The 12,997-nt window shown below is 43.0% G+C and overlaps 2 protein-coding genes across 2 annotated transcripts; one reads left to right on the forward strand and one right to left on the reverse strand.

Annotated features, from left to right (window-relative positions):
• Positions 1-437: 437 nt before the first annotated feature.
• Positions 438-7,062, forward strand: stt3a (STT3 oligosaccharyltransferase complex catalytic subunit A). Its single transcript, XM_079172239.1, has 18 exons — positions 438-484; positions 1,214-1,334; positions 1,421-1,481; positions 1,579-1,700; positions 1,898-2,043; positions 2,757-2,847; positions 2,935-3,041; positions 3,128-3,292; positions 3,477-3,657; positions 3,795-3,950; positions 4,070-4,161; positions 4,336-4,491; positions 4,993-5,181; positions 5,347-5,463; positions 5,540-5,642; positions 5,893-6,081; positions 6,206-6,321; positions 6,699-7,062. The coding sequence occupies exons 2-18, from the start codon at positions 1,247-1,249 to the stop codon at positions 6,735-6,737; spliced, it is 2,118 nt and encodes a 705-aa protein (XP_079028365.1). The 5' UTR covers positions 438-484; positions 1,214-1,246; the 3' UTR covers positions 6,738-7,062.
• Positions 7,063-7,863: 801 nt separating this feature from the next.
• Positions 7,864-10,483, reverse strand: LOC306705374 (cytoskeleton-associated protein 2). The gene is made up of 7 exons (XM_079172114.1): positions 10,411-10,483; positions 10,220-10,300; positions 9,361-10,139; positions 8,975-9,260; positions 8,833-8,890; positions 8,486-8,690; positions 7,864-8,367 (listed from the first exon to the last, which is right to left on the reverse strand). Exons 2-7 carry the CDS (start codon positions 10,262-10,264, stop codon positions 8,088-8,090), a joined length of 1,653 nt encoding a protein of 550 aa, XP_079028240.1. The 5' UTR covers positions 10,265-10,300; positions 10,411-10,483; the 3' UTR covers positions 7,864-8,087.
• Positions 10,484-12,997: the final 2,514 nt, after the last annotated feature.

Raw genomic sequence — 12,997 nt, forward strand, 5'->3', positions numbered from 1 at the left:
GATATGGTGAGTTTGCTACATGCTATTTGTTAAGAAGCAGGACATCTGCATAATTGTTAAACAGATTTATTTGAATTTTTACTGCACTAAGGGAAGCCATCTGATCTGAACTCAAGGAGAAAGTGACAGCTTCCAGATTGTAAACGAATTATTAATGGTGTGTTGCCATATAGTTGTTAACAATTGATATTTTCTATTTTAGGCTTTGGTTGCGCCGCTGATTTATTATTTTAGCAGTATCTTGAGAATTTGTCACCACTAGGGGACGACACGTTTGTTCTACTCACTAAGGACACGTCACTACAGGACAGCGGCAAGGTAGGAAACCAAATTTGAATGACAGCCAGAGAACCAATCAAATTCAAGTGGGATTACCGTTGAGTGACGCTCAACCAATAAACGCGCAGTATAGCGTTGTGAGGGCGGGGTTAGTACATGGTGAAGGTTGTGTGTGAATAGTGTATGAGTAACAGGAACGGAGCGGGTGAGTCTTGCGGAACATAAAACGTTAAATCGTGAAACTAATTTAAGTGCACCATTTTTTATTTTAGGCTGTTGTCCTGCTGCCATATGTGAATGTGTCGCTGATACCACCAAAATAATCCAGAGAAGAGGTGCGGGGCTAGGGTATTCATTATACAGTAGCTAGCAGGTTAGCTTCGATAGCCACTCAAACACTTTAAACAGGATGGAAGCACCGTCAACATTAGCCGGCCTGATGCTGAGTAACTAAAAGATGCTGTCTTGGCTATAACAATGCCTCCGTTCATTGTAAACGTGCACACAATGCATGTTAGTAGGTAACGCGGTGAAACAATACTGTCTGCTTTTCATTTCGTTGCCCTGTGATGTTGGAGCGGTTGCCAGTACTAAAAAAAAAAAAAAAAAGCTAACTCTCAAAGTTAGCATTCAATAGAGCTCTGTTGCGCGTGATAGTTTGAGTTTTAGCTTTGCAAAAGTGTACAAAATCTGAAGAAGACGGGCAGAAGTCCCTGCAAGTTTCCCAGTGTGGGTGCTTCCTGGTTCCTGACGCCACTTCGTAGTGCGTGGCCTTATCTGGTTGGGCTGGAGATGGATGTTGACTCCCTACAGTTACGACTTTGATTTCATGAGTAACAGTTATCTGACTTGCTTAAAGCAGGTCATTTAAAAGATGGTTATTTACTTATATTAGGCAATGTTGTGTCTTACAGTGCTTGTCTTCCTCCGTTAGGTAGTACGGTGAGCTGTCCCTAACCTCGCCAAAATGACCAAGCTGGGCTTCCTCCGTTTGTCCTATGAGAAGCAGGACACGCTGCTGAAGCTGCTCATCCTGTCTATGGCTGCGATCCTCTGTGAGTCCTCCACTTCACACAAGAAGCCTGGTCTGGCTAATACTAAAAACAAGCACATTGATCCATGATCTTTTCTTTCTCTTCAGCATTCTCCACCAGACTCTTTTCCGTCTTGAGGTTTGAAAGTGTCATCCATGAGTTTGATCCGTAAGTTCTGCTTGTGTCGTGGTTATTTCCAGGGATTGTTACTAGTTTTTGCCTCTCTTTATGTAATGTCTCACCTACGCCCTCATCTCACCTCCAGGTACTTTAACTACCGTACCACCCGCTTCCTGACAGAAGAAGGATTTTATAAGTTTCACAACTGGTTTGACGACAGGGCATGGTATCCTCTGGGGAGGATCATTGGTGGTACCATTTATCCAGGTAGGAATCGGACACAAATTAAATAAAAGTACAATGTGAACGATGAATGTGAGCATATCAACTTTATTCTGGGTTGTTTGATGCCGAAACTAGTGCAGTACAAGTGTTATTTACGTTTCAGAAGAGAGATTCATGTCTGCTTTTTTTTTTGGCACGAGTTCAAAGCTTACTTGGACACCTCTTGTCTCTCCTCTCAGGGCTGATGATCACCTCTGCCGTCCTGTACCACGTCCTACATTTTTTCCATATCACCATTGACATCCGTAATGTCTGTGTCTTCCTGGCTCCCTTGTTCTCCTCCTTCACCACCATAGTCACCTACCACTTCACCAAGGAGTTGAAGGTAGAAAACGCATAATAAGATACACCACGATCAATTTTATCAAGGTTATACATTCTTAATAAAATGCAAACCTATGTTGCTTTAAAGGGGAACTACAGAGATTTACCGTTACACTTGTATTAAATCAAGGGACTCATAAGAGTCCGATTTGAAAAAGAAAGTGGTAAATATCAAAGCAGCAGAGATATCCTGACTTGTTGTTATTGGTATGACTTAACTCCAAAAGCACTAGATCATACGATTCCCACAATGCATCTCACTAGTCTCCTCGTTAGGCTCTCCTTGCCTGGTAAATGCCCGCATCTTTTAAACTCCACACCCCCACATGGTAACACAGGTCTTTTTGTTTAATATTTGGGGTTTTTTCAGCTAAAAATTTCTGAATAATTACATCATCAGGGTTATTTTCTCCTACATAAGAATGTTACTTTCAAAGCTGCAGAAGACGTTGTACAACTGATTTCACGGGTTCCTAGTATTTCTTGTGATTGTAAATAATCCTATCTTGTAGAGTGCAGTGCCCCTTTAGAATCATATTAGTATGTACAAATAATACACTTTATTTACTTGGCTCTTTTCTTCACTTTTCTTCAAAAGGTTTCAATGTGCTTTGCAGAAGAAAGAAACCCAGCAGAATAAAACAAAGACACAAATACAAAACAAGTTCAATATGCTTTTACTGGTATAAGCATGTACACCTGTTGTCTCTGTAGGATGCCGGCGCTGGACTCCTGGCTGCCGCCATGATTGCAGTGGTGCCTGGTTATATCTCCCGTTCTGTTGCTGGCTCCTATGATAATGAAGGTTTGCGCGCGATGAGCATAACACATTATGTAAATCTAACAAAACAAAAGGGTAGTTAATGAAATCCCTCTGTGCTGTCCTACTCAGGTATTGCCATCTTCTGCATGCTGTTGACCTATTACATGTGGATCAAGGCTGTCAAAACGGGGTCGGTGTACTGGTCGTCCGTGTGCGCACTGGCCTACTTCTACATGGTGAGGAGAACTGAAAATGCACGTGTTTTATTGAATTGATTTTTTGAGCTTACAGAGGTCCTGATATGGTTTTTGTGTGTATCTAGGTCTCCTCCTGGGGTGGCTACGTGTTCCTCATCAACCTCATCCCCCTCCACGTCCTGGTTCTGATGATCACAGGCCGATTCTCTCACCGCATCTACGTGGCTTACTGCACAGTCTACTGCCTGGGCACCATCCTGTCCATGCAGATCTCTTTTGTTGGTTTCCAGGTATGGTGAAAATGTACCGTCTTATACGAGTTAATCTGATGCTCAGCAATACAAAAGCCATTGGGGCCTCATTCACTAGTCTGTGCATTGGAATGTTTCTACTTTGTGCACAAAATAAGCGAGTGCGCAAAATTGTCGTCGGATTTACGACACGTGTGCACGTCTCTCTTCTCTCGTAAACCAGCCGGTGCAGTCGTCGGAGCACATGGCAGCCTTCGGTGTGTTTGGCTTGTGCCAGATTCACGCCTTTGTGGACTACCTGCGCAGCAAACTCAATACCCAGCAGTTTGAGGTGCTGTTCAAGAGCGTCATCTCCCTGGTGGGCTTCGTCCTGCTGTCTGTGGGCACTGTTCTCATGCTGACTGGTAAGAGGGTTGACAAGGTGCACCAGTAGATACGTTAGCAACACATGTTTCCTCCACTCCTTCTCCTTTCCTCTTGTGAGCAACTGATCATCAGTTGATTTTGCTTTGGACTGACCAAAAGTATATCTCTCCCTCAGGTAAGATCTCTCCGTGGACGGGTCGCTTCTACTCTCTGCTGGATCCCTCCTATGCCAAGAACAACATTCCCATCATCGCCTCTGTCTCTGAGCACCAGCCCACGACCTGGTCCTCGTACTACTTTGACCTCCAGCTGCTGGTCTTCATGTTCCCAGGCAAGTGCCCACTCAGCAGAAACACACGGAGAAACACGGGGGTTTCATGCAAATGCAGCACACAGCTTGGTGTGTTCTAGTTGGGTTTTGACTGACGGTTACCTTCCCTTTCCTCACAGTTGGTCTGTATTACTGTTTCAACAACCTGTCGGACGCCAGGATCTTCATCATCATGTATGGAGTCACCAGCATGTACTTCTCAGCTGTCATGGTACGTCCTGTAGAGAGCCACACACACACATCTAAAGGATTCTCATTAAACAAAGTACATTTAACAAAGTACATGGAAAAACCTGTGTTTAAGAAAGTGATTATTGTCTTTACTTTATACCTCATTTGTGTTAATAACAAAGTAAATAAAATATACTGCGCGTTTCCTTCTCAGGTGCGTCTGATGTTGGTTCTGGCTCCAGTCATGTGCATCCTGTCGGGCATCGGCGTGTCCCAGGTGCTAATCACATACATGAAGAATTTGGATGTCACCCGGCCGGACAAGAAGAACAAGAAGCAGCAGGACGCCACCTACCCCATCAAAAATGAGGTAGGAGGCCCGAGGGACTTGTCATAGCTGTTAGAGGGTGGTCACCTGCAGTCGGTTGATATTTTGTAGACCGTGCACACGTTTGGACATGAAACATCATTCAAGTCAAACCAGCAGGATGCGTGATGACGATAATCATCCTAGTATTGAGATGTCACTATTTATCCAGACCCAACAAAAACCACTGCTGCCAGTTCTCCATAATACTTCCATGGTCGTGGCCTTGGTCAAGTCGGGAGTTAGAGTTGATACTTAACAAAAAATACATGTTGTAAGGTGTTCAAAAGCTACATGTTGCCTTTTTACTATTAAACTGTACTTATATATTCATGGTCTTTGCAACCCTATTCTGAGTACTTCCTGATAACCTGCAATTAGAATCTTAAGAGAAGCATTCCACACACCATCTTTTATTTCAGTAGTCCGAATAAAAGCATGTCCATGGTCCCACGGACAGAAAGGTAAAAGCTGACGACAACCTGTGCTGCGTATTCCTACCAGGTTGCCAGTGGGATGATTCTGGTCATGGCCTTCTTCCTCATTACGTACACCTTCCACTCTACCTGGGTGACCAGCGAAGCCTACTCCTCCCCCTCAATTGTCCTGTCGGCCCGTGGAGGTGACGGCAGCCGCATCATCTTCGATGACTTCAGAGAGGCCTACTACTGGCTCCGCCACAACACCCCTGAGGTCAGTCATACCCAAATATATAAAGAATGAGTAAATCGATATTGAGTTCTTCACTAGGGTTTTGAATGATCCCGAGCTGTAGACAAAGTTATGAGTTAAGCACCATCATCTCATTACATTTAAGAACCTCCACTCAACGATTAGCGTGTAACTTTGTGTTTCCAGGATGCCAAAGTCATGTCATGGTGGGATTATGGCTACCAGATAACTGCCATGGCAAATCGAACCATTCTAGTGGACAACAACACATGGAACAACACGCACATCTCCAGAGTCGGACAGGTGAGCTGGGTAACCTTCAGGGGGTGATCATGTTTTATGGAGTGCTGCTGAGCTGACTGGGCTGTTTGTTCTGTAGGCCATGGCGTCCACAGAGGAGAGGGCCTACGAGATTATGAGGGAGCTGGATGTCAGTTATGTCCTGGTCATCTTCGGAGGACTGACGGGCTATTCTTCAGATGGTACGTCACCCTTCTCAGTAGCTCAGAGCCGGTACAGTACTTGCAACACTGTGTCGACACAAACACATTCTCACTATAGATAGAAGTTTGATGGAGATGGTTTTAATAGGCTCGGGTTTAATAGTCTGTTTGTCTTAAACTGTGCTATGAATGTTTTTTGAGTTGTTTTTCAGTGATTTGCATAAAGTAATGATATTTGTCATTGAATGTCGCAGATAAAGCTCTTAATTCATCCATCCGCTCTCCTCAGACATCAACAAGTTTCTGTGGATGGTCCGTATCGGCGGGAGCACGGACACGGGCAAACACATCAAGGAGCACGACTACTACACTCCCACCGGAGAGTTCAGAGTGGACCGCGAGGGCTCGCCCGTCCTGCTCAACTGCCTCATGTACAAGATGTGCTACTACCGCTTCGGCCAGGTCTACACAGAGGCCAGTGAGTAACTCTACAGCAACTCTAGTGTGATAATACTTTGTCAAAACGTGGAGAGTTTCACGCTAATATGAAACTGCAGCCTTTTGTACTGTAATTCTGATGATCTTACTGCTCTTCTCTGCAGAGCGACCACCTGGTTATGACCGAGTGAGGAACGCTGAGATCGGGAACAAAGACTTCGAGCTGGATGTGTTGGAGGAGGCCTACACAACAGAGCACTGGCTTGTTAGGATATACAAGGTAAAAATGGCCGACTCGTCATTATAGATCGGTCTGTAAGGAATGTTGGGAACTCCAAATTGGTTTGCTGGTCAGATCTTCTGAAACAACTTCTTTGGGGCAATGTAGGAGATTAAGTCAAATAACAGATTGAGGGGAAAATTAGAACAGAAGTGTAAATTACAACATTTCTTTACAATTTAAACTTGGAATTAGAGCTGCAATAATTATAATCAATAACTCAGTTGACAGAAAACTAATCAACTATTTGGATTATGAATTGTTTTTATCAATATTAAGCAATAACATGGTGCCATGTGAGAGTTTACCACTTTCTTTGGTCTTACAATGTAGTGAATTGAAAATTGGATTTTAATTTTTTCCGTTCTTTATTTCAGGTCAAAGATCTGGACAATCGGGGTCTCTCGAGGACATAAAACCTTCAGACGTGGGTGAAAACAGCCTTTTAGCGCACAGCACTGAACACCTTCCCCTGTGGTCTGCAGATGAGTGGCAAAAGAGTACTTTTTATACTTTTGTTTTGGGGGAAGAAAATTGCATCAAAGAGATTTTTTTGGGGTGGGTTTTGTGAATGATTTTCTTTTTGTCTTTTGTTATAATGAAACACCTCATCTGAGATCAGAGGGAGCTGGTGTCACAATGTCCAGTCTGATGTCAGGAAGGGTAATGCGCCGTGAAGCGGTCAAAAGAAAGTGCTTTGGGTTTTTACAATGTGGTCTATTAAAGTGGGATTAAACATGATGGTGTCTCTCTTTTTTTAACACCTCTGCACAGAAAACATTGATACAATTTATTATGAGACTAGTGAGAGCAGTTCATGGCCCAATCTCCACACTTTAGGGGTTTAGTTCTATCCACACTTGTTAAATAGTTTGAGGGCTCTCTCTCAAACATTGAGCCCTTTATGAACACGTTCCATAAGTCAACATTAGATGCATTCATTACAATGGGGCGCTAAACAGACGATTGCACGGGTGTTCAGCCTGTCAGTTACAAACATGAAAGATTAAACAAAACGCATGAAATCAGGATATTTGTCAAATATTGAGTTTAGTCATTGAAGCGGTCATTCAAATTAGGAAGTAAAAAGCATAAAGTACCCACATCATTTGACGTCATGGTAACGTGATCTGTTGCAGCAAAGTGCTGTTCCGTTCCTATTGACACCATTTCAAGCCTTCAGTCTCTCACTAAACCATTTAACAGGCGATGTCACGAAGTCCCTGAGGGTTCAGGGGGACATTGGGATTAACCCTTGGAATCTAGAGGAGACCCCAGATGGTGACAAAGGATAACTTGTTAAGTCATTCCATTTAGGAATTCATCGGTTAGTTGAATCAAAGATGTAACTTTCAGAATCCAGTGCCTGTTTTTCCTGTTTCTGATGTCATTACTGAGCAATGATTTGCTTAATTCAGCCTGCAGTATGTGGTTCGAAGCTCAATGTGCTCCCAAAATGAGCTTGATGATGTTAACACTTTAGTCTCACAGCATGTAGGCTGGAGGATAAAGATGCATTCAAGACTTTGAAGATTTCGAGAGTAAAAACAAAGCAATATTCTTTTATTGTAGTGCACTTGGCAATACATGTCAACTTATATTAAAATGAACAATATGTTAGGGGATAGTCTAATTCATATGAAAAACCATTAGGAATGTTTCCCTCCCATTACGATAACATGTATTTTGATTATTAAAAACATCAGTATAAAGTGTCCATTAGCTCCAGTCCCATACATTTAAGTTTGTTTTTTTTAAATTGCACATCACACATTTCCAGAGCCCCTAGGAGTCTGATTTGGCAGATCTTTAGGAAAGGAGTGGTTTTTTCTGTAGATGTAGGCGTTGGAATCGTCATCCAGCTTCAGCAGCTCGGCCAGCGACGACACACAAGGGTCCGGATCAACCAGCATCGGCGGCAGGCGGGAGGCTTTCTGCACGATGCGGCAGGAACGGCGAACCGGTGTGAGGAACTTCAGATCTTTGATGTTGTTCTTTCCCCTGGACCGGCTCATGCTGGCCTCCTCTTCAATGGTCTTCTTGACACTAAACGAGGAATATTTGAAGGAAATAATACTTCAGTCACAAGGGAAGAGAAAGAACTTTGCAATCGTCTAAATAAACAGCTGATTGAAAGGATTGCAGATGTAAAAAAAGTACTCACCTTTGCAGGTATGGAGTGGTCTTCACACTGTACTTTATTACTGAACCATTCTCTATCGGTGGCGTAGTCTCCATCACACACTCTTCGTCACTTTCTCCTTCCTCATCTTCCTCACTTTCTTCTACTCCGTCCTTCACTTGCTCGACATCCCCAGGCATCGCCTCCTTCTGGTCTTCTTTGTGCACATCCGTCCCCCGTGAAATCTCTAATGGACACAAATGACATGCGTTTGTGTGAGAGTCATGTTACAACAACGGCAGTCAGAATACATTCACCCAGTGACCCGAGTGGATGAACACCACTCTAAACTTCAAAAACAAAATCATGGTGAATACTGGTGGACTTACCATCATATCTAGAGGGCGTCTCCATGGCTTCCAAAGCATCACACAGGTTTACAACAATCTGTCAGAATGAAACAAAGAAAAGATCATTGTTTAACACTGTAATATCTAACAACAGCAACTGAAACACTGCATGTCTCCTTACATCATCCACGCTGTCCTGCGGGTCAACGTCAGAGTTTTCGAGCAGGTCCAGAGAGGTGTTTATGATCAGCGGGGTTCGGCTGTGCGTTTTTAACACCGATCCCTCAGAGTCTGGCTTGCGGGCTTCCAGTCTGGGTTCGGGGTTGCACTGTATAGCCGGCTGAGGCTGAGGCTTGAGATCCGCTGCAGGTTTCGCAGAGACTCTGGTCTTAGAGGGTTCTGCGGTCGTCATGGCCGGTCTCTTGAAGGTCTTGCCCTTGGAGGATTGCCACGCAGACAGTTTCGCCCTGCAGGAGGGAACACAACAATATTGTTTTTAACATTTCTGATGCACAGTAGCACCAAAGAAAACGTCAACAAGTGTGTGAATGTGGGTGAAGGCGTTACCTTCTCTCCTCGGCAGTCTCCATGGTATATCTGTACTGACTGAGGGCACTTGAGACAGGAGGTTTGTTGACCTGCAGGTTTGTCACTGGAATCTTTGGCTTTGAGTGGTGAGCCCCACTTCCCTTGGTGGGAGCCACTTTGGCGTTTCTGGAGCTGGTGCCGGCTAGTGTCGTCGGGACGGTCCTGACAGGAGGGCGAGCAGAGTAGAATCCAGCAGGACGGCTGACGACAGCAGGCTTGGTCACCTGAGCCGGTCTATCCGTCACTGACTTGGACCTTGTCTGCACAGGTTTCCATGCGCCGCGTCCAGGCAGGTCAGCAACCGATTTGGACCTTCTTTTCATCTCATTTCCGACCCTTTGACCCCCTGTTTTGGGTGCTGATGGTTTGGGGTCTGCCCCGCCCACAGTGGCGGTTGACTTCCAAATGGATCCAATTTTTGACTGGACAATCTTGCCTTTGTACATGCCGAGAGCGGATTTTGATGACGGACCAGGGGCCGGTGGCTTTGGAGCTTCTGCAACTATTTTTTTGTGTTTCACAACCTGTTCGGTGAGGAAAGCCCGGCTGTGTGTTTGACGTGGTTTGACATCAAAAGCAGCAGCAGCAGCTCCTTTCCCCTCTTTCTGCACAGTCTTTGCCTTTTTCAGAGCCTCACCAGATGTTGACCGTTGGTCCTCATTTGTATTGTTTGTCAGTTGGAAGGGAGCAGCGGACATTTTGTCTCTTCTGATGAAGGACTTGCTTCCATATGCAGGCTGAGCATTTTCCTTGTTTCCCTAAAACAATTACAACGTGGGTTAAAATAAACTGCACGTAGTAGTATTTCATACGATATTCATTGGCGTAACTAACTTACTTTCTTAAAGGTGTGGTTTCGTCTTGAAACTGCGACGTTGTCCATGGTTAACTCTCGACCAGGTTAAATCAATGGAGATTTCTGAAAGGCGAACAAATACAATATACAATGTCACGAGAGAACGAGCCCCGTATACTCGCTGTATCTATACCTAACGCTATATTTAAGTAAAGTTAGAACCGATAACGTACCTTGCTGCCGACGTAGTAGTAAGTTACAGTACGAGGAGAGAGTCCATCCAAGCAGCACAACTCTAGAGCAAAATACGCCGCTAACCAGCCGGCAGAAGAAAAACATTCGATTTAACTTGGGGTTGCTGCGCTGCGGTTGGTTACACTAGTATCGCGAGACAAGAGGGTTGACCAATGGAGTGTCTTAAACTAAGCACGAGAGTGGGAGAAGAGTACGTTCTCTCATCCACACGTTTTTTTCCTCTCTGGTTTGAAAGTTTGAACCTAAATAGGATTCCACGAATACTGGCTCGGCCCTCGTGCCAAAAAGTGATTGCCGTTCGCGGGAGCGCGCGGCAGCCTGTTAAAGTTGTATTGCCCCGTTTATAGTCTATAACAGCTGCTTATAACTGGATTCAATTTTCAAGCCGTGCAAATACACATAATGTCATGTCGGTGGCCATGGCGAAGGTTTATCTTTGTGAGACTTTGTTGGGACCGAATAACTACAACTGCGACCAGTGTTTGCAGTTTAACCAGGCGACATTTACATGATTTAGGGGTCCATGTACAAGCAATTCTTATTTACAGTCCATGATGTAAGCACATACAAGGGTAACAAGAAAAATAAATGAATGAATATGAATAAATAAATAAAGCTGGGCCAATGGGAGTATGTTTGCAACAGTAGTTGACTACAGGTGGTTTAATATTTATATGCAATACAGTTCGTAATGTAGTTTAATCATAGACAATTTGTGTGCAGAGTAGTTGCTGTTAGTACTCATCCTTCACGTTCACCACCAACTCCTGCTCTTCTCAAAGTTAAATAAAGTCCATCAATCTCTGCCGTCATCCGATCAGATCATTTGAGTCCACAACAATTAGCATCAAACAGATTCCTTCATATTTGACATCTCAGTGGATTTGTGGGATTTTAACACAATTTTGTCATCAGACACTTTTCTCATTTTTATTATGTGTTTTGCAGTTCGCCAGCAGCTTTCTGTTACTAGTTTAAATGAGGAATGCTAAAAGTACTTCAGAACTTCTAGACGACCAACTCTTATTCTTTAACATAGATAAAGATCATAAGTTGTTCGAACTCAGAAATATCAATTATCATCATTTAATGTAAAAACTTCAGTTCAGTTGTAGCAACAAACCAAGCCAGTCCTCAGACTTCAACAACAGTTCATAATATAAAACGTCTACTTTTGATTCAGCACAAAGTGACAAATTTCATTTTTGTTTTGGAGCCATTTTAGAACTTTGAACACTGAACTCATCAAACCGAGCTTGTTATCATTCTTCCCAGCATGCTTTGCGTTTGGGTTCAAATGATCCAGAGTCGTGTTCTCACTAACTTGGGTAAAGTTATAATGGAGGGTTGTTATGTTTCTTTTTATGAGTCTCTATGATGAGAATAAAAACATTGTAAACAGTTGAGCTAAAATCTTTGTCCACTGATCCAGATGTGGATGTGACTGTTAGTACAGGAGAAGTCCATTCTAGTGACTGTGTAGTGTGAAGTAATCCAACATTCAACCCAGAACGCTTCACTAATGAAAACTGAACACAAGAGGAAAAAGTGTCTCACATTTCTTAACTCTTGACGCTAAAGCTGAACTAAACAGTTGTTGTTTTTCTACATTAATCTTCCAAGTTGATATAAATACCTTTAAAATATTTAATAGATATACAAAATATAGTGAAATAAAGGACTATTTAGAGAACCTGAAAAGTTCTGCATTTTATTTAATAGAAGAAATATTCAAATCTCATAGTGGAAGAAATGTTAATCAAATAGTTGTTAAATACAGTGTAAATATGAAATGATTGTATGGCCTTGGTTCAAATTCTTCCCTCCACATAAGAACAATATGAATATCAAAATATGTATTCATTATAAAACTAGAGCTCAGAGGCTTTTAAATACAAAGTTTATTTAAAAACCTTTATGGGTTTTCGGCCTATTACCGCTCATATTAAAACTGATAAAAAGAGTACTGTGGTTATAATCTAGAGCACAGAGCAGCTTAAATACTGGAGAGTCAAATTAGAAGAGATCATTTCTTCTTCAGTCTTTTTTACAAATATAAACAAGGATATTAGACATACCAAACACATATTATTAGAAACAATACTATTGCTTATATCACGTAAATGTTATGCCTGATTACTGAACTGCGAGCACTCGTTTGGCCACAATTGGGATTATTCGGTTACAAGATGATCACTTTTTGTCACGAGTGCAGCTGTTCCTGCTGAGTTACAGACCCAATGAATGACTTCCTAAAAATATGAAGAAACGTCCACGAATATGTTCAGTGAAGAGTTATTGGACTTTAAAAATGGGAGGGGTCCGATACTGCCTTCTGAAAAAGTGTAATTGTAATCTGTAAATTAGACCCTTGGTCCACACTAAGTCCGGTATCGATGTGGTTCTGAGACCCGGCCCAGGTCTGAGACGGAGCAGGTCAAAGCCTCCGTGGTGCTCAGTAGTGGATCACACCTGTGAATAGACACGTTCTCACTCCCAACTCGTCAAATACCGACGCTTGGTCAGTCGCCATAAGCTTCAAACTCTGACGCTCTATAGGTTCCC

This window comes from Pholis gunnellus (genome assembly GCF_910591455.1).
Source record: "Pholis gunnellus genome assembly, chromosome: 13".
Lineage (NCBI taxonomy): Eukaryota > Metazoa > Chordata > Actinopteri > Perciformes > Pholidae > Pholis > Pholis gunnellus.